This window comes from Salvelinus alpinus, chromosome 1, assembly GCF_045679555.1.
Source record: "Salvelinus alpinus chromosome 1, SLU_Salpinus.1, whole genome shotgun sequence".
NCBI lineage: Eukaryota > Metazoa > Chordata > Actinopteri > Salmoniformes > Salmonidae > Salvelinus > Salvelinus alpinus.
In genome coordinates, this window is record NC_092086.1 from 68,871,096 (window position 1) to 68,892,803 (window position 21,708).

Sequence of the window (21,708 nt, forward strand, 5' to 3'; positions counted from 1 at the left end):
CATTGTCTTTTGTTTGGAGTGCTCCATGTGAGCATGCGCGCCTGAGCACACATGGAAGTAGCCTACCTGCCCTGCGCACAAATGTAGGAAGGTGCCCATTTGGGGATGTCTGAGTTCTGATTGTCTTAACCCTCTAGAGTCTAAGCCCTGTCTAAGTCAGGGGATAGGGGATGAGGAGGGGGGGGGGGGTTCTAAGCTAACATATGGAATTGTTTTAAGATGGTCATAACAATGATAATTTAGCTATTTGATGTGGAATTTTAAGACCGCTTAACCTATAAAAAAAAGATTGGATGAAACATTGAATTTGACTTTACTGCTATTAGCCAATAAAATTTGTATTTATTTATTATAGATCCCCATTAGCTGCCAAGGCAGCAGCTACTCTTCATGGAGTCCAGCAAAATTAAGGCAGTTGTACATTTTTAAAAACATTACAATAAATTCACAACAGATTTCACAACATGTTAAGTGTGTGCCCTCGGGCCCCTACTCTACTACCACATATGTTTGTCTTGCTTCACAGTCCCCACTGTTCCATGACGGTCTATAATTTTTATTTATTTATTATTTTGTACTTTATACCCCTTTTTCTCCCCAGTTGGTAGTTAGTCTTGTCCTATCGCTGAAACTCCCGTACGGACTCGGGAAAGGCTAAGGTCGAGAGCTGTGCGTCCTCCAAAACACGACCATACCAAGCTGCTCTGCTTCTTGAGACAATGCTTGCTTAACCCGAAAGCCAGCCGCACCAATGTGTCAGAGGAAACGTACAACTGGCAACCGAAGTCAGTGTGCATGCTCCCGGCCTGCCACAAGGAGTTGCTAGAGCGTGATGGGACAAGGACATCCAGGCCAGCCAAACCTTCTCCTAACCCACACGACGCTGGGCCAATTGTGCATTGCCTCGTGGGTCTTCCGGTCACAGCTGGCTGCGACACAGCCCTGGATTGAACCCGGGTCTGTAGTGACGCCTCTAGCACTGCGATGCAGTGCCTTAGACCGCTGCACCACTTGGGAGCCCACATAGTCATGTCTTGTGAGGTATTCATTGGTGTCTGAGCTGTGCGCCAGTAGATAAAACAGACAGCTCGGTACTTTCAACATGTCAATACCTCTCACAAATACAAGTAGTGATGAAGTCAATCTCTCCTCCACTTTTAGCCAGGAGAGATTGACATGAATATTATTAATGTTAGCTCTCTGTGTACATCCAAGGGCCAGCCATGCTGCCCTGCTCTGAGCCAATTGCAATTTCCTAGTCCCTCTTTGTGGTACCTGACCAAATGGCTGAACAGTAGTCCAGGTGCGACAAAACTAGGGCCTGTAGGACCTGCATTGTTGATAGTGCTGTTAAGAATGCAGAGCAGGGCCTCCCGGGTGGCGCAGTGGTCTAGGGCACTGCATCGCAGTGCTAACTGCGCCACCAGAGTCTCTGGGTTCGCGCCCAGGCTCTGTCGCAGCCGGCCGCGACCGGGAGGTCCGTGGGGCGACGCACAATTGGCATAGCGTCGTCCGGGTTAGGGAGGGTTTGGCCGGCAGGGATATCCTTGTCTCATCGCGCTCCAGCGACTCCTGTGGCGGGCCGGGCGCAGTGCGCGCCAACCAAGGGGGCCAGGTACACGGTGTTTCCTCCGACACATTGGTGCGGCTGGCTTCCGGGTTGGAGGCGCGCTGTGTTAAGAAGCAGTACGGCTGGTTGGGTTGTGCTTCGGAGGACGCATGGCTTTCGACCTTCGTCTCTCCCGAGCCCGTACGGGAGTTGTAGCGATGAGACAAGGTAGTAATTACTAGCGATTGGATACCACGAAAATTGGGGAGAAAATGGGATAAAATTTAAAATTTAAAAAAAAAGAATGCAGAGCAGTGCTTTATTATGGACACACTTCTCCCCATCTTAGCTACTGTGGTATCAATATGTTTGGACCACTCAAAGCAGATTAGTCTCCTCAACTTGCTCAATTACCACATTATTCATTGCAAGATTTAGTTGAGGATTAGGGTTTAGCGAATGATTTGTCCCAAATACAATGCTTTTAGTTTTTGAAATATTTAGGACTAATTTATTCCTTGCCACCCATTCTGAAACTAACTTCAGCTCTTAAGTGTTGCAGTCATTTCAGTTGCTATGGTAGCTGACGTGTATGGTGTTGAGTCATCCGCATACATATATACATTGGCTTTACTCAAAGTCAGTGGCATGTCATTAGTAAATATTGAAAAAACAGTAAGGGGCCTAGACAGCTGCCCTGGGGAATTCCTGATTCTACCTGGATTTTGTTGAAGAGGCTTCCATTAAAGAACACCCTCTGTGTTCTGTTATACAGGCAACTCTTTATCCACAATATAGTAGTGGGTGTAAAGCCATAACACATATGTTTTTCCAAGAACAGACTATCGACAATGTCTAAAGCCTCGCTGAAGTTTAACAAAATAGCCCCCACAATCTTTGTATCATCAATTTCTCTCAGACAATTATCAGTCATTTGTGTAAGTGCTGAAAGTCTGTTGTCAATTTGTTTACTGTAAAATAGCATTGTATCTGGTCAAACTTTTTACAAAAGTTTACAAAGGGTTGATAACAGGCTGATTGGTCAGTTATTTGAGCCAGTAAAGGGGGCTTTACTATCCTTAGCTAGGGGAATAACTTTTGCTTCCCTCCAGGCTTGAGGGCACACACTATCAAGTAGGCTAAAATTGGTGATATGGCAAATAGGAGTGGCAATATCATCCTCTATTATCCTCAGTAATTTTCCATCTAAGTTGTCAGAGCCTAGTGGCTTGTCATTGTTGATAAAAAAACAATTCTTTTTCCACCTCTTCCACACTTAACCTTTACCACTCTAGCGTTCCGCCAGCGGAACTCCTCCCACATTCCACTGAAAAGGCAGAGCGCGAAATTCAAAAGATATTTTTTAGAAATATTTAACTTTCACACATTAACAAGTCCAATACAGCAAATGAAAGGTACACATCTTGTGAATCCAGCCAACATGTCCGATTTTTAAAATGTTTTACAGCGAAAACAGCACGTATATTTATGTTAGCTCACCACCAAATACAAAAAAGGACAGACATTTTTCACAGCACAGGTACCATGCACAAAGCCAACCTAACTAACCAAGAACCAACCAAACTAACCAACAAACAACTTCATCAGATGACAGTCTTATAACATGTTATTCAATAAATCTATGTTTTGTTCGAAAAATTTGCATATTTGAGGTATAAATCAGTTTTACATTGCAGCTACCATCACAGCTACCGTCAAAAATAGCACCGAAGCAGCCAGAGTAATTATAGAGACCAACGTGGAATACCTAAATACTCATTATAAAACATTTCTGAAAAATTCATTGTGTACAGCAAATGAAAGACAAGCATCTTGTGAATCCAGCCAATATTTCAGATTTTTTAAGTGTTTTACAGCGAAAACACAATATAGCATTATATTAGCTTACTACAATAGCCTACCACACTACCACATTCATTCATCAAGGCACGTTAGCGATAGCAATATGCACGTTAGCGTTAGCGAATAAACCAGCAAAAGATATCAATTTTCACTAACCTTCATAAACCTTCCTCAGATGACAGTCCTATAACATCAGGTTATACATACACTTATGTTTTGTTCGAAAATGTGCATATTTAGAGCTGAAATCAGTGGTTATCCATTATGCTAACGTAGCTTCTTTTTCCCAGAATGTGCGGATATTTCTATTAGACTCTCACCTATTCTGACCAAATAGCTATTCATAAACATTACAAAAAAATACATGTTGTATAGGAAATGATAGATACACTAGTTCTTAATGCAATCGCAGTGTTAGAATTCTAAAAATATCTTCATTACGACAATAGGCTTATGTTATAGCGAGAGAGTGGCCAAAACCTGTGCGCAAAACTACTAGTACACAGTTCGACAGATATATGAAATAGCATCACAAAATGGGTCCTACTTTTGCTGATCTTCCATCAGAATGTTGGACAAGGGGTCCTTTGTCCAGAACAGTCGTTGTTTGGATTTAGAACATCGTTTTTCCCTCTTGAATTAGCAAGCACACTGGCCAAGTGGCGCGAAGCTCCCCATCGTCAACAAACACAGACAACGCAACACGCCTAACGTCCCGAAAAAATTTAAATAATCTAATAAAACTATATTGAAAAAACATACTTTACGATGATATTGTGACATGTATCAAATAAAATCAAAGCCGGAGATAGTAGTCGCCTATAACGACAGCATTTCAGAAGGCAATTCCAGGTCCACCCTCGCGCTTACCAGAAAACAGGAAATGGATGACTCGTCGTGGCAAGATGATTTTATCCACCTCAGACCAAGATAAACACTTCATTATTTCTCTCACTTCCTCTTGACATCTAGGGGAAGGTGTATGACGTGCATGTATACTCATACGTATCATGCCCATTTATAGGCAGGCCCTTGAACAGAGCATCATTTTCAGACTTTCCACTTCCTGGTCAGAAAGTGTGCTGCCAAATGAGTTCTGTTTTACTCACAGACAAAATTCAAACGGTTTTAGAAACTAGAGAGTGTTTTCTATCCAATAGTAATAATAATATGCATATTGTACGAGCAAGAATTGAGTACGAGGCCGTTTAAATTGGGCACGTTTTTCCCCCAAAGTGACAACAGCGGCCTCGGTCCTCATCAGGTTAATTCACGGAATTCAAAATTACAATGCTTGTCTTTCATAATTTGGTCAGATATACTTGGATGTGTAGTGTCAGCATTTGTTGCTGGCATGTCATGCCTAAGTTTGAAAAAATCATTAAAGTAGTTAGCAATATCAGTGGGTTTTGTGATGAATGAGCCATCTGATTCAATGAATGATGGAGCTGAGTTTGCCTTTTTTCCTAAAATGTAATTGAAGGTGCTACAAAGCTTTTTACTATCATTCTTTGTAATTTATCTTTGTTTCATAGTGTAGTTTCTTCTTCTTTTTATTCAGTTTAGTCACAGGATTTCTCAATTTGCAGTACGTTTGCCAATCGGTTGTACAGCCAGACCTATTTGACATTTATTTTGCCTCGTCCATACAGTTTTTCAATTCCTCATCAATACATGGGGATTTAACAGTTTATATAGTCATTTTCTGAATGGGTGCATGCTTATTAGCAACTGGGATAAGCAATTTCATAAGTGTCAAGTGCAGAGTCTGGTTGCTCCCCATTACACACCATGGCAGGTAGCATAGTGGTTAGAGCACTGGGCCAGTAACCAACAGGTTGCTGGATCGAATCCCCGAGCTGAGAAGGTAAAAATCTGTCGTTCTGCCACTGAACAAGGCAGTTAACTGTTCCTAGGCCGTCATTGTTAATAAGAATTTGTTCTTAACTTCTCCAGGATAGGGGGCAGCATTTTCACTTTTGGATAAATAGCGTGCCCAATTTCAACTTCCTTCTACTCATCCCCAGAAAATAAGATATGCATATTATTAGTAGATTTGGATAGAAAACACAAGTTTCTAAAACTGTTTGAATCATGTCTGTGAGTATCACAGAACTTATGTAGCAGGCAAAACCCTGAGGACTAACCATTCAGATTTCTTTTTGAGGTCATACTAGATTTCTAATCTATGCAGTTCCTACCGCTTCCACTGGATGTCACCAGTCTTTGGAAATAGGTTGAGGTTATTCCTTTGTGCAATGAAGAAGAACGGCCATCTGGAATCAGTGTAACGTTATGTGTACGGTTTGAGAGTTGCGCAAGACTAGAAAAGTATCGTTACTTTGTTGTCATCCTGTATTGAAAACAGATAGACCCGTATTCAATTTGATCGATTATTAACGTTTACAAATACCTTAAGTTGTATTACAAAAGTAGTTTGAAATGTTTTGGCAAAGTTTAGAGGTCATTTTTGAGATATTTTGTAGTAACGTTGCGCAAATTGGAAGTTTGATTTTATATCATTTTCTTTTAAATTTGGCGCCCTACATTTTCCCTGGCTATTGGCCAAGTGGGACGCAAGCGTCCCACATATCCCACTGACTTGTCTAGTTAAATAAAGGTACATTTTTATTTTATTTACAAAACTTATTGTATGACCTCTTATACACTATATTAGGCCCAGCTTTTGGATCTTTGGTTTTCCTAAGCTACTATATTGTGATCAATATATCCGATGGATTTGGATACTGCTTTCAATCAAATTTCTGCAGAATTAGTAAAGATGTGATCAATACATGTTGATGATTTCATTGCTGTGCTGTTTGTAACAACCCTGGTAGGAAAACCTGAACCAGGTTGCAGGCACTAGCTAATGTTTGAAGCTTTCTCTTGAGTGGGCAGCCTGATGAAAGCCAGTCAATATTTCAATCACCCAGAAAATACACCTCTCTATTGATATCACATACAAGCATTTCACACATGTTATCCAGATGCTGACTGTCAGCACTTGGGGGTCTATAGCAGCATCAGAATGGGCTTTAGGTGAGGCAGATTAACCTGTAGCCATTTTCCTTCAACGGTATTTAACATTAGATCCTCTCTACGCTTTACAGGAATATGGTTCTGAATATAAACAGCCACATCTCCACCTTTAGCATTTCTGTATTTTCTGTAGATCTCATAACCATGTATTGCTACCACTGTATCATCAAAGGTATTGTCACGTCCTGACCATAGTGCTTATGTGTTTTGCTTGTTTTAGTGTTGGTCAGGACGGGAGCTGGGTGGACATTCTATGTTGTGTGTCTAGTTTGTCTGTTTCTGTTTTCAGCCTAATATGGTTCTCAATCAGAGGCAGCTGTCAATCGTTGTCCCTGATTGAGAATCATATATAGGTGGCTTGTTTTGTGTTGGGATTTTGTGGGTGGTTGTTTTCTGTGTCAGTGTTTGTGCCACACGGGACTGTGACGGTTAGTTTGTTTTGTTATTTTGTAATTGTATATTGTTTTCATGTTATTAAATCATGGAAACTTACCACGCTGTACATTGGTCCTCCGATCCTTCTCGCCTCTCCTCGTCCGATGAGGAGGACGAAATAGACTGCCGTTACAGGTATTATCTAAGTGAGTTTCAGAGATTGTCAGAATATGAATGTCATCTGTTACTAGCAAATGATTGATTTCATGAACTTGTTTCTTAAGCTACATATGTTAACGTGGGCAATTTGTAACACTTTTCTGGGATTCTTAATTGCTTTTCTTGTTTTGCTGGGAGGCTTAGCAGAGGTAGACATGCACAGGTTATTTATGTTAGTGCAGGGTGAGCTGCACACAGTGGATGTCCTGCTATGGCACACCACCTCCATGCTAACAGTATAACTCTGGTTCATAGGCATATGATTATGAGCTGCTCCTCATAAAGTAATTAGACTCCACATGAACCATGACAGTATCAGCCCCCGGTGACTGACGCATAGCCTCGGGAAGCAACCTGTTGATATCATGAACTTTTGTCCCAGGAAAACACAAAGGTACAGGTATATGCCTCACTATCGAACTCCCGATCACAATAGCCAGAATGATCTGGCCTCTCCCGTGTCTCGAAGCTGATTATGAGGCCAGAGCCACAGAACTCACCTGAGAAGGCTGCTGAGATGCCGGCTGCGTGCAGGCCACAACAGCCAAAGGGACAGAGCTCTGATCCAGAGAGCAGGGCCCAGCGGAGGGGGGCCACGGTGGTCCAGGCTGTGCCCAGGCAATTGATTGACTAGGATAGGGAGAGGTAGCTGAAGGGATATCCACAGCCATGGAGGGAACACCCAAGTCCCTGGCAGAAGACAGCTGGTACAGGGGCTCAAAGCGATTTGAAAGTCTTAAGTCCGGACACGGGGGAAGAAGGCAGGCGCGCCAAGAATGATTCTTCTTCTTCTTTCTGGTTCCAACACGCATCCATTTACGCTCACCTGGAGTCTAACAATGAGCAGCCATTTTCTGGTTCAAGCTAGTAGAGGAGTGCAGTAGCGGACAAGATGCCGATAGTCTCATGGAATCCTTATTCCCTTCCAGGTGCTTGGTCAAATGTTTTTTTTCTTCCTGAAGAGTAATAATTATTTCTTTAGCTGCATCAAGATCAATACATTTTTCACAAATGAAGGTATCCATCGAACCTTTCCCCGTGACAACAGGTTGCCGGCTGTTCCTTGCTACACACCGGCCGGCTGCGTGTTAGCATTTTTTGTAGCCTCTCGGAGCTGTGTCGGGAGGATATGTAGTCTTGGGAGATACAAAACATACAGTTACAGTATGTACGGGCCAATAATTGGAGTCACACTCACACACTGGAAGTAAGGACTTAGTTCTATAGTAGTTCTATAGAGACCGTTGTATGAGTTGAGCTCTTGGTAGCCTGGCTCGGTTGTTGGTATCCAGGTACTAAAGCATCCGGGGTGAAAAAGTTGAATGAAAAAAGTTGAGGGTGGAAAAACTAAGACGTTGGTAAATGAAGAGTTTTGATTAAACAGTTAACAGTAAAAAACTAAGTTTGGCAGGTAGCCAAGTCGCAACAAGCAGCACAATAACGCGGAGGTGGGACGTTTTCTCACGTGAGACAGTAAGCTCTATAACATACATCGTCAGTCCAACAGATAGTAATGTTTGGGGCTTCTGAGGCTTGTGGGCGCCCTAGAGCAAAACAGAGAATGACATCGTGTTCGTAAGAGTCAACTTTCAATAGAATGGTCATAATACTTTGTAGCCCAAACCATTCGGACACTACAGGCAGAAGTTAGCAGAAGAGGCTGTACCGACTTTAGACAAGTCTTGTGAGGCTTCTAGGCATCCTAGAACAAAACGGAGAACGTCATCGTGTTCATAAGAGTCTCATATTTCAACAGAGTGTCCATAAGACTTTGTAGACTGTTCGGACGCTACAGGTGTTTTTGTGAGAAGATAGATTTTCAGGATGTCTCATGGTCTGACAAACACTACTCTAGCTCTGCCACCTTTCATCGCGGATGCGGAAGGGCGATATCGGCGGATGCGGAGGATTGAAATGCAGCCCGTGCAAAAAAAATGACAAATCTTTAGCTTAAACAGACAGATTTTGATGGGGCTTTTTTTTATGTTAACTAGATTTCTGCGGGGGCGCCGGAATTGTAAGCTAAACTCCCTACTTCCACCACTAATAAGCTGAGCTTCGTAAGTCATTTTTTATTTACCTCACACAGTAAGTCAACGAAGTCTGTTTTTTTATACATCCAGTGCGTATGATAATAGTTCCTCACAGTATTTGAAAAATCTTTCCAACACTTTCCTGGCCTCGATAATCACCAAGCATCGGTGTGAAAGACCAAAATATCATGATCTGATGATCATATACCTATATCCAGTCAAAGTCATAAAATACCTGAACATGTTTCCCTTGCACAAAAACAGCTGTCTGTCCTGAGCTCACTGGTGAGAGAACTCTGAGGGCCCAGGATAGAGGGCCCAGGATAGAGGGCCCAGGATAGAGGGCCCAGGATAGAGGGCCCAGGATAGAGGGCCCAGGATAGAGGGCCCAGGATAGAGTTCCATTTCTTTAGCCGCCAATGGATCACGGGTTTATCAATGGGCCCATATGGCAGAGTCTGGTGCTCTCACATTAGTTTAAGTTTTACTTTTAGATTTTTATCATTTTAATTCAGATTATGATTAACCACTTGACAATGATTTTGAAAAACTTAAAAGTTGTTATTGAAACGAAAATGCACATGTGAAAACCATAATTGGCACGCAGATCGGTAGAAATTGTAGTATAAGTTGTAAGCTTTCCCAAACTTGAAACTCTGCCTATGGTATTTAAAAAATGTGTGCACAAGCAAGCGCATGCACACATAGGAAGTCCAGTGAAAAAAACATGCCCCCTATGGAAATCAAAAAGCCGTCCAACTGATTCGTTCTGGCGCCGGCCCTTGTGCCAAGGATTTGAAGCAGGCTTTTCTCTCTACCTCTCCCTCGCTCCATCTGTTTATGTGAAAACGACCACTCTACTGTAAATAGGCAACATCAAAACTTTTGTGTTCATTTGCCGTGCTTGATACAGTAAATCATCACTCACTCTCATTAGGGTATGGTATAGCCAAAGTGTTTGCCAAGCCTTTCAGCAGTCCTGTCACTCTTCCTCTTGGTGATCTCAGGGCTCCTGTGGCTTCTATTGTAACTGTTTGAAGGAGGCGCTGGTATCCATCCACACGTCGTAAAAAGGCCAAGTTTACTGTCGCTCCAGGAACACTTGGTAATACAATACACTCAAATGTTTGCTCTGCCTCTTTTACTGTTGTTGCCGAGAGGGGAGACGGCTTGGAGGTATGGACCAAGCCCAGGGTTGGCGAAGCAGCTTGGGGTAGGGATGTGGGGTGTGGGATCGAGGGCTCAGCCGAGTGGTGATTAGCGATGGCCCAGGCATGGGTGGTCTGGGCCAGGGAACAAAGACCAGGCCACATCTGCTGCCTGCCTGCCTGGAGAGTCTGTGAACCTCCGCTTCCTGGGGCCAACCACTCAAACTAACCCACCACTCAATGTGCACACACAGGTTAATCAACAGGCAAGCTGTGAGGGATGACAACTTTGTCTCCAGTACTCTTATTGCACAACCGTTAAACAAGTCACTCCAGTTTAGATTACATATTTACAGAGGATCTAAGATTGTGTGCAGCCCACAACAGCCTTTAAGTCACTATATTTTGCATGACAGTCATACCACTAAAACCAGCCATTAGAAAAGTGATGACGTTAACACAATATTGCAAGCCATCCTTATCTGTGGCTTGGCTGGAGAGATGAACACGCATGTCACACGCAATATACTGTCGATTATCAGTGTAGTTCGTGGAAGTCTGCAGTTAATATTTGGTTACGTCATTGGAGAGTTGACGCAGGTCCATGCAAAATGTGTTTGCCTCTGTGCAAACACTCACCTTAATGTTGCCATGAATAGACTATGACAACGACATAGAAGTGCATTGGGAATAACCATACTTTTCTTAATGACTCCTCTGCTCTTTCCTTCTCTAGAATTTCCGACCCATTAGCACTGGACCAATGACCAGTGGTTACACCAGTGGTTACAGCAGCAGCTACAGCAAGGGGAACAACAGCAGCGGTTACAGCCGAAAACCGTCCTACACTCCCGAGCTGCCGCACCTCAACAACGGCACCTCCAAGCAGTCCAACCACGCGCAGTACAACAACCCAGCCAGCATGTACGCACACAACAACGGCAGCAACGGAGACAGAGACAGGGTCTTGCCAAAACAAATGGGCGGCCTGAGCCTGAGTTCCCCTCACAGGTAAGGCATGTGGAGTGGAAAATCCATTTGTTATCGCGTGGTCTCTCGGATGTGTGATAAATGTGTGTGTTCTCCTAGGCTACAACCTACAGCGCCCAGAGATGTCCTCTGGGCCCTGCTGTTTGTGCTGACTGCACACGTTTCCCCCTCCCCAAGGCCTCCAAGGGCCTCACAGTGAAGTTCACCTTGTAGGGTCCCTCCGGAGTGGAGGAAGACCAAGTGCACTGTATCTTGACAGGATCAGAAAAGATAGATCAGCCGTGCTGATATTCACAGAGCAGTGCTTAATGTTATGCACTATTGGCATAATGGAGCTTGAGGATTCTCTCTGGTGGGTTGTGTGGAAAGACTGAACAGCAAATGGGGTCCATCTCCTGTTTGGACTAGGAATACCAAGGTGGAATGGATGAACCTTCAGCGTAGTTTACTTCAATGGAAGAAAGGACCTTAGACTAGAGTCATTTCAAGATATTCTGGTAGATGCACCATGTCAATGTGAATATGTCAGTGTGAGGACCACATTAGGAAATAAGTGTTGTGTCATGTTTTCATGTGTTGTACTCTAGATTTCAGTACAACTGACTAGGCATCCCCTTTTCCCTTCTTAAAACTGCATTTATTTTACCCCCAAAATAAGTCACAGCATTCACAAATGAAATCGACGAACAGTGCAACAGTTAGTGGCGACATTTCAGTCACAGAAGCTGTTGGTCACACTGAATTCAAACTGAAAACAACTTTATTTGTTTGTCTTCGTCTCTTTCAGCCCTGAGCCTCCGATGCGTTCTCCAATGGGCCGTAATGGAAACGGTCATAGTTTTGAAGTCACCACAGAGTCAGATGTGTACAAGATGCTGCAAGACACAGAGGAGCCAGTCTCCGCACCCAAACAATCCGGCTCCTTCAAATACCTACAAGGCATATTGGAGGCAGAGGATGGAGGTACCCTCATTTGTTGCTCTATATGAGTCTCTATTCACCCTACAGTTTACCTAAACAATGTGCCTGTTTATGTATGTTAGATATATGTTTGTATATTTGAGCTAAATTGTTTTCTTCTGCAAGTGGAGCGTGTGATCTTTTCCAGCCACATGACTGTATGTGCACTGTAGCACGTGTTGTCCCTGAGAGGAGAGGGAGCGTTGGCATAGTTTTCCTTTTATAGGCCGAGAGAGCTGAAAGTCAAATGATAAAGAGGGGGGAGAAAGTTTACCGCAACACAGCCTTATGAAAGACAATAAACAGAGAAGTATGACTTCCTGGTGTTTCTTTCAAACTTTTTTCACTGTTTTCCTTAGAAGTAATGCGTTGTGTTTTCGTCAGTGTTGTGGCCAGATCTCACCTCTTCAAGGAGAACCCAAACAGACAGGCTTATCCCCAGGAGCAAGTCATGCTGTCTGTTGGAGATCATTGAGATGGTTTTGTATCAACACCAGTCCCATGTTATTCTTTGAATTTGGTGCTAATCACTTGCAGGTGTGAAAAGGGATTAAGGAAGAACGAAAAGTCAATAATGGTTTTAACAGAATTAGATTAATCGGCACCGATTCGCCTCCTGCACAGTTGTTCTTTTTTTTCACGACCGCAAAAGGCGTCATGGACACTGGGTTTAAGCTTCTGGTGCGATGCTTACACACCTTGGGGCTTATACAAGACTCGCCCTAAAGCTCTGTCTGCCTGTTTCTGGTTGTTGCTCTCTGTCTGTGGGAATGCTTGCATTATCTTCTGCTGAAGGATTTTTTTTCTATTTCCCAGCTCAGCTTTGACCTTTAGATGGAGAGGAGCATTTGACTGCGTGTGATATTGTCATCCTCATCCTTTAAAAGGAATACGCTCTTGTTTTGAAAATGTCGGCATCCCTGGGATTTCAATGGAGCGCAAACACGAGGCGCTGTTATGATGTAGCCCCACAGGCTCTGATTTGACCATCTGTGGTGTCAGACAGTGCGGAGGGTGAAAACAAGAGGAGAGGAGACGTTTGCATGACGAGATTCTCAGCTTATTATAACACTGAACTCCCCAGGTATACCAATCACTGAAGAATCCACCACTTATTGTGGTCAAAGATACTGTATACATATAATGGTCGAAGACAGACATGGGAGGGAAGCGATCATGTATTTATAATGTACTTTACTTTTGAGGATGAGCAGATGTGACGAACACATTGTACTGCCTGTAGTTGAACCCCCTGTTGTCTCATCGTTGTCGGTGATCAGGCCTACCACCGTTGTCTCTTCAGCAAACTTAATGATCGTGCTAGATTCGTGCTTGGCCACGCAGTCGTGGGTGAACAGGGAGTACAGGGGGGAACTAAGCACACACCCCTGAGGGGCACACGTGTTGAGGAACTGCATGGCAGATGTGTTGTTGCCTACCCTTACCACCTGGGGGCGGCCCGTCAGGAAGTCCAGGATGTAGTTGCGGAGGGAGGTGTTTAGTACCAGGTTCTTTAGCTCAGTGATGAGCTTTGTGGGCACTATGGTGTTGAACGCTGAGCTGTAGCCAATGAACAGCATTCTTACGTAGGTATTCCTTTTGTCCATGTGGGAAAGGGCAATGTGGAGTGCAATTGAGATTGCATCGTCTGTGGTCTATTGGGGTGGTATGTGAATTGGATAATGGTGTTGATGTGAGCCATGACCAGCCTTTCAAAGCACTTCATGGCTATAGACGTGAGTACTATGGGGCGGTAGTCATTTAGGAAGGTTAGGCAGGTTACCTTGGTGTTCTTGGGCATAGGCACTATAGTTGTCTGCTTGAAACATGTAGGTATTACAGAGTCGGTCAGGGAGAGGTTGAAAATGTCAGGGAAGACACTTGCCTGTTGGTCCACGGATGCTCTGAGTACGCTTCCTGGTAATCTGTCTTGCCCCGCGGCCGAGTGAATGTTGACCTGTTTTAAGATCTTACTCACATCTGCTACGAAGAGCATGATCACACAGTCATCTGGAACAGCTGGTGCTCTCATGCCTGCATCAGTGTTGCTTGCCTCAAAGCGAGCATAAAAAGCAATTAACCCGTCTGGTAGGCTCGCGTCACTGGGCAGCTCGCGGCTGGGATTCCCTTTGTAGACCGTAATAGTTTGCAAGCCCTGCCACACCCGACGAGGGTCAGAGCCGGTTTAGTAGGATTCAATCTTAGTCCAGTATACAGTTGAAGTCGGAAGTTTACATACACTTAGGTTGGAGTCATTAAATCTCTTTTTTTCAACCTTTCCAGAAATATCTTGTTAACAAACTATAGTTTTGGCAAGTCGGTTAGGACAATTGTTTACAGACAGATTATTTAACTTATAATTCACTGTATCACAATTCCAGTGCGTCAGAAGTTTACATACTAAGTTGACTGTGCCTTTAAACAGCTTGGAAAACTCCAGAAAATGATGTCATGGCTTTAGAAGCTTCTGATTAACTCAAATTATTTTAATTAGCCTATTTGAGGTATACCTGTGGATGTATTTCAAAGCCTACTTTCAAACTCAGTGCCTCTTTGCTTGAAATCATGGGAAAATCAAAAGAAATCAGCCAAGACCTCAGAAATAAAGTTGTAGACCTCCACAAGTCTGGTTCATCCTTGGGAGCAATTTCCAAATGCCTGAAGGTACCACGTTCATCTGTACAAACAATAGTACGCAAGTATAAACACCATGGGACCACGCAGCCGTCATACTGCTCAGGAAGGAGACGTGTTCTGTTTCCTAGAGATGAACGTACTTTGGTGCGAAAAGTGCCGGGGCCAAAATTTACCCAACTTATTGTGGGAAGCTTGTGGAAGGCTACCCAAAATGTTTGACCCAAGTTAAACAATTTAACGGAAATGCTACCAAATACTAATTGAGTGTATGTAAACTTCTGACCCACTGGGAATGTGATGAAAGAAATAAAAGCTGAAATAAATCCTTCTCTCTGCTATTAATCTGACATTTCACATTCTTAAAATATAGTGGTGATCCTAACTGACCTATGACAGGGACTTTTTACAAGGATTAAATGGCAGGGATTGTGAAAATCTGAGTTTAAATGTATTTGCCTAAGGTGAATGTAAACTTCCAAACTCAACTGTATTTCGATAATAATTTGTTATGGATCCATAACTAAATCAACATCTTCATTTTGAAAGAATATTTTTTTTATCATTAATTTATTAACAATGTAGTTGCGAAGTATCTACAAAGTACTAAGTAGTTGTAAAGTTGCTAATGCTAAAGTTATCCATGATGAGATTCAAACATACAACCTTTGTTTTGCTAGACATATGTGTTATTCGTCTACCCATCCCCCCCGACCAACCACCCTACTTCCATTTTTGCCTAAAGTAAGCATCTGTCTTATGTAACCATACCAAATATAACATATGCTAATTTGAGTGTTCCGGATTTACATTTACTATGTTACGTCTAGGCTATGAGACCAGGCTGAATACAGCAATTATTACAGTAAAAATAGACACCGTTATTACTCCAACCTTTTAAACAGTCACAGTATTAGTGTTGGAGTGTTGTAAACTTCTTTGTGCCAGGTAGTTCACCAGTGTGATGGGTAGGCCATGCCAGAGCCAGAGGCAGTGGCGTGCTGGGTCAATGGGGCCTGCTGGCACCTCATCACTCCGTGGTTCAGGGAGAGTGTGATTGTGACACTCTGGTGTGATGATGATCTGCTCCTTAATGTGAAATATTTGCTCTGCCAGGCAGCAGCCTCTCTCTCCTCTCCTAATTGATGTGTTCCTGCTGTGTGCCAGGATCTCACATCAGCCCTGGCATCCCTGAAATGTGAATGGAGGGAGATGGATAGGGAGTGAGAGGTAGAGATAGGGAAAGGAAGATAGAGGTATGGGGAGGGGTAATGATACTGTAGGTAATACAGTACAGAGAGAGAGGGGAGGGTATGGTAGAGAGAAAGAGGTAGAGAGGCTGACAGCGTGTGAGCACCACCCTGGCCCTCTGCCTATACCCCTGCCATGCCCTCTGAGGTTAACACACACCAGTGAAGGGAGTGCTTACTGAGGAGTGATGTCTGTTGTGGACAGTAGCTGACCTAGGTGCCTCCCTGAGCCAAGTGTGAACACCATTCATTCTTCCATCTCCATGCTTTCACCCATGGCTGACTGCTGCCTTTCTAGCTCTCATATACTGGTATAGGGTGAAGTTGCCCCTAAATCTTGGGTCAGTTTTGCATTTTATCCAACTGATATCGTGGATTAGGATTGGGGGACAGGAAGCTGATCCTAGATCTGTACCTAGAGGAAACATATCCCTGGGGGAACTACGTTGATTTACAATATCTAAACGTGTCTTAACTGCGCTATATAAGTTGAATAAATAATCATGCTAATTATGTTTTAAAAAATTAACTGAGGTGCTATTTTGTGTGTCTGTGTCCACAGGTGTGTCCCCCACTGACATGTCTGGAGTGAGAGGCCTTAGGTCCCCGGACCGATCCCCAGTCCCTAAACTGGGCAGCCCCATCCCCGGCCACATGGGCCCCATGCCCGGCCTACAGAAACTCCCCCAGTGCACGCGCTGTGGCAACGGCATAGTGTAAGTCACAAAAAACAGAGATGACGCTGCACAATAGGGGTGTGTCACAAATAGCACCGTAGTCCCTATATAATGCACTACTTTTGACCATAGACTACAGGGGATAGGGTGCCATTTGGGATGCTATCTAGTCCTGCTCCAACAGGCCCAAGCTAATAACAGAGAGGGAAAAGGATCTCCATATATCGCTTTGAATGAATAAACCTCTGTGCCACGCCCTCCTCCTCAGGAACCCAGAGATGCCGGTAATCCCCACACTGTTAAAGCACCATGGGTAAACAGCGATGTCATTTGAACAAGGGACTGCTGTGGAGGCTTAGTACCATGGATCTGTTATATAGACTGTTTACACAGGGGTTTTTAGGCTGGGCACTAAAGCATTTACCTACTGTTATAGGCGGTAGTGGTTAGGATAAAGGCCCGGATACAGGGGATATTCAAATTCAACCAATGAGCTCTGGCCGTTGTGAAGCTAAGTAATCCTTATTGGTAATGCAAATACCCACGTCCATGAATAGAATTACTGGTCACTTGAATGCACAGTGACATAGTTAAATAAGAAAATGAATGCTAATCAAATAGCTCTTTATTTATATAACCTTGAACCACTTATCTTTGACATGACACTAACAACCTGGTTATGTTCTGTCCGTATAGGGGAACCATCGTGAAGGCCAGAGACAAACTGTACCACACAGAGTGCTTCATGTGTGATGACTGCGGCATGAACCTCAAACAGAGGGGCTACTTCTTCATCGAGGAGAACTTGTACTGTGAGACCCACGCTATGGCCCGCGTACAGCCGCCTGAGGGATATGACGTGGTCGCCGTCTACCCCAACTCCAAGGTTGAACTGGTCTGAACGTGTCTGTCTCTCACACAGTCCCCCCTCAGACATGTGCCTGCAGTCTTATCCACAGCTCCCAGCCCGTATAAATGTGCTCCATTTCCAATGCACTACATGTCCAAGCTGTTGCCAGGAAATATCAGTTTAGAGTTGGATACTAGAGAGTGGGGAAAATGGAGTTTCCAAAGGTTTTAAGTCTCTCTTTAATTCTTTCACACTTACAGCATACTATTCCTATTTCGGACGGATTTTACACCTGCTGAGTAAAAAAAAACGATGTTTTATTCAACCTATTTTACTAAAATTGGGGGGCTTTTCTTTGTGTCAATAGCACTTTTAGACTATGTTGAAACATAAGCAATATTCAACCGAATGACCTCTCACATCTTGGGATGGTTTTCTATTTTTAACTCTGCCGACTACAATGCAGTTAGCGGAATGGAATCGGGTCAAGCACCTGACTGAGAATGGAATTCACCTTTCACTGCTTCTCATACTGTTACTGCTACAATTAAAGAACCCCGGCTTTATTACATCTGTTGAGGTGCAACCCAGTGCCACACGAGAAAGCCTTTTGTCTCTCCACTGTAAGCAGCTTTTAAAAAGCTGTGGGGAGCAAAGACGCAGGACAAGGCCATGGAAAATATTGAAATCCAGCTGGTGAATCTAGAAACATATGGGAATAATATACAATTGTTTAGTGTTTTTTTGGCACATTTTGTTGAAATAGACAGTGATTGTTGGCTAAGGGAACGTATTTGAAAGAGTGTGTCGTTTTTTCTTGTTTGATTTTAATATATATTTAGTCACAGCCAGGCCACTGAATGAATCATACTTCTACATTTCCAGGGAGGTATGGGATTTACAGTACCAGTAAACCGTTTGGACACATCTACTAATTCCAGGGTTTTCTTTATTTTTACTATTTTCTACATAGTAGAATAATAGTGAAGACATCAAAACTATGAAATAACACATATGGAGTCATGTAGTAACCAAAAAAGTGTTGAACAAATCTAAATATATTTTATATCATAGATTCTTCAAAGTAGGCACCCTTTGCCTTGATGACAGCTTTGCACACTCTTGGCCTTCTCTCATCCAGCTTCATGAGGCAGTCACCTGGAATGCATTTCAATTAACAGGTGTGCCTTGTTAAGTTCATTTGTGGAATTCCTTATTTATTTTTTTATTTTTATTTTTATTTTTTTAAATTTTTATCACCTTTTCTCCCCAATTTTCGTGGTATCCAATCGCTAGTAATTACTATCTTGTCTCATCGCTACAACTCCCGTACGGGCTCGGGAGAGACGAAGGTCGAAAGCCATGCGTCCTCCGAAGCACAACCCAACCAAGCCGCACTGCTTCTTTAACACAGCGCGCCTCCAACCCGGAAGCCAGCCACACCAATGTGTCGGAGGAAACACCGTGCACCTGGCCCCCTTGGTTAGCGCGCACTGCGCCCGGCCCGCCACAGGAGTCGCTGGAGCGCGATGAGACAAGGATATCCCTACCGGCCAAACCCTCCCTACCCCGGACGACGCTAGCCCAATTGTGCGTCGCCCCACGGACCTCCCGGTCGCGGCCGGCTGCGACAGAGCCTGGGCGCGAACCCAGAGACTCTGGTGGCGCAGTTAGCACTGCGATGCAGTGCCCTAGACCACTGCGCCACCCGGGAGGCCCCGGAATTCCTTTTTTGAGCCAATCAGTTATGTAGTGACAAGGTAGGGGTGGTATACAGAAGACATCCCTATTTGGTAAAAGACCAGGTCCATATTGTGGCAAGAACAGCTCCAATAAGCAAAGAGAAATAATAGTCCATCATTACTTTAAGACATGAAGGTCAGTCAATCCAATAACTTTTTAAAGTTTCTTCGAGTGCAGTCACAAAAACCATCAAGCGCTTTGATGAAACTGGCTCTCATGAGGACTGCCACAGGAAAGGAAGACCCAGAGTTACCTATGCTGCAGAGGATAAGTTCATTAGAGTTACCTGCCTCAGAAATGAAATGCTTCACAGAGTTCAAGTAACAGACAAATCTCAACATCAACTGTTCAGACGAGACTGTGTGAATCAGGCCTTCATGGTCAAATTGCTGCAAAGAAACCCCTACTAATAAGAAGAAGAGACTTGCTTGGGCCAAGAAACACGAGCAAAGGGCATTAGACTGGTGGAAATCTGTCCTTTGTTCTGATGAGTCCAAATTAAATATTTTTGGTTCCAACCTCCGTGACTTTGTGAGACGCAGGGTAGGTGAACGGATGATCTTCACGTGTGGATCCCACCGTGAAGCATGGAAGTGGTGTGATGGTGTGGGTTGCTTTGCTGTTGACACTGTCTGTGATTTATTTATAATTCAAGGCACACTTAACCAGCGTGGCTACCACAGCATTCTGCAGCGATACGCCATCCCATCTGGTTTGCGCTTAGTGGGACTATCATTTGTTTTTCAACAGGACAATGACCCAAAACACACCTCCAGGCTGTGTAAGGGCTATTTGACCAAGAAGGAGAGTGATGGAGTGCTGCATCAGATGACCTAGCCTCTATAATCACCCGACTTCAACCCAATTGAGATGGTTTGGGATGAGTTGGACCGCAGAGTGAAGGAAAAGCAACCAACAAGTGCTCAGCATATGTGGGAGCTCCTTCAAAACTGTTGGAAAAGCATTCCAGGTAAAGCTTGTTGAGAGAATGCCAAAAGTGTGCAATGCTGTCATCAAGGCAAAGGGTGGCTACTTTGAAGAATATTTGTTTAACACTTTTTTGGTTACTACATGATTCCATATGTGTTATTTCATAGTTTTGATGTCGTCAATACTATTCTACAATGTTAAAAAAACGTCAAAATTAAAGAAAAACCCTTGAATAAGAAGGTGTGTTCAAACTTTTGACTGGTACTGTATGTGCTTTTGGAAGTGACAAAAATATCTGTTTTAGGAGCAAAAAGTATCTACCCCTGAAAGTGTTGGATGAATTATGATCACTTACATATGTGGCCATGTACATAATCATGCAGCCTTAGGGACAGCAAACGGTGAACTGAAATAGTTGCATGAAAAGTGCTATTTTAATTTGAATGAAAAACTCCATCTCAAAGTGATTGCTCTTCGATATCCACCGTGACCCTAATGTTTAGCTACTGCAATGTCAACTAGGACAGTAGTTCTTTGTAAATTATGTGAAATTATGTTGTCATGATGTTGGTGTTTTAGTTCTAATTGTACATATTTGTTTCGTCATGGCTGTTTAACAAACATAACCTGTCACTCTGCCTTCACACGTCTGTGTCATTTAAGTGCTTACCGTGTTTAGTCACAGAATCCTCTAATTTTTAACTTATTGTTTTGTCGACACATTTTGTTCTGGTTTCTTCTATTTCTTTTTTAAGATATAATAAAGTGAAAAAAGTATTAAAATCATACCCATGATTGAGAATTTATTTTACAGGCATGCTGTATTTATTGTGAAATGTTTGGAGAGTAGTACTTTAGCTTGCCTGTGGACACACTACATAGATATAGGGTTCCATTTTGTGGATTTGTATATCCTGGCTGTGACAAGGCACTCTACCCACAGCATGTATTCAGACCTACAGCTCGGAGTCAACGCCTTGCGTTCCAAATGGCACACTATTTCTTACATAGTGAGTGCACTGCTATCCCCACTGGTCACAGATGTCAATTGCACTTCTATTTCACGTTGGTGCAACGTAATTTCATTGACATGACGTGAAAACAACATTGATTCAAACAGTGTGTGCCCAGTGGGTTGGTGCCATTTTGGATGAACACAAATTGACTGATCCAAACCCAGAGACATCCACTTCCTAGGGCCTGTGACAACAAGTACTCCATGTTTCAATTTGTTACAAGCAGACTTTGAACACAAAACTGCCTTTTTGGATTATGTTCAAATTGTGTCATCCAAAACCTACACATAATGATTTTTCACATTTTACCCCCACAAAATGTTTTTGGAGAAAATTGTGTGGCACTTGATGTAATATGAGAAGTTTGTGGTTCGTTTAAGATCGAATGTCAAGTTTACCATACAGTTGTGATGTATGGCTGAGATTCAA

At 43.3% G+C, this 21,708-nt stretch overlaps 1 protein-coding gene across 1 annotated transcript in view; it reads left to right on the forward strand.

Moving 5' to 3' along the window:
- LOC139584038 (PDZ and LIM domain protein 4-like) overlaps nt 1-21,049 on the forward strand; it is a 69,623-nt gene extending 48,574 nt beyond the window's left edge. Inside the window, exons 4-7 of the mRNA XM_071415577.1 lie at nt 10,966-11,240; nt 12,007-12,182; nt 16,626-16,779; nt 17,437-21,049. Of these exons, the coding sequence (XP_071271678.1) occupies nt 10,966-11,240; nt 12,007-12,182; nt 16,626-16,779; nt 17,437-17,641 (810 nt within the window). The 3' untranslated portion in view covers nt 17,642-21,049. The remainder of the gene's footprint in view (nt 1-10,965; nt 11,241-12,006; nt 12,183-16,625; nt 16,780-17,436) is intronic.
- Nucleotides 21,050-21,708: the final 659 nt, after the last annotated feature.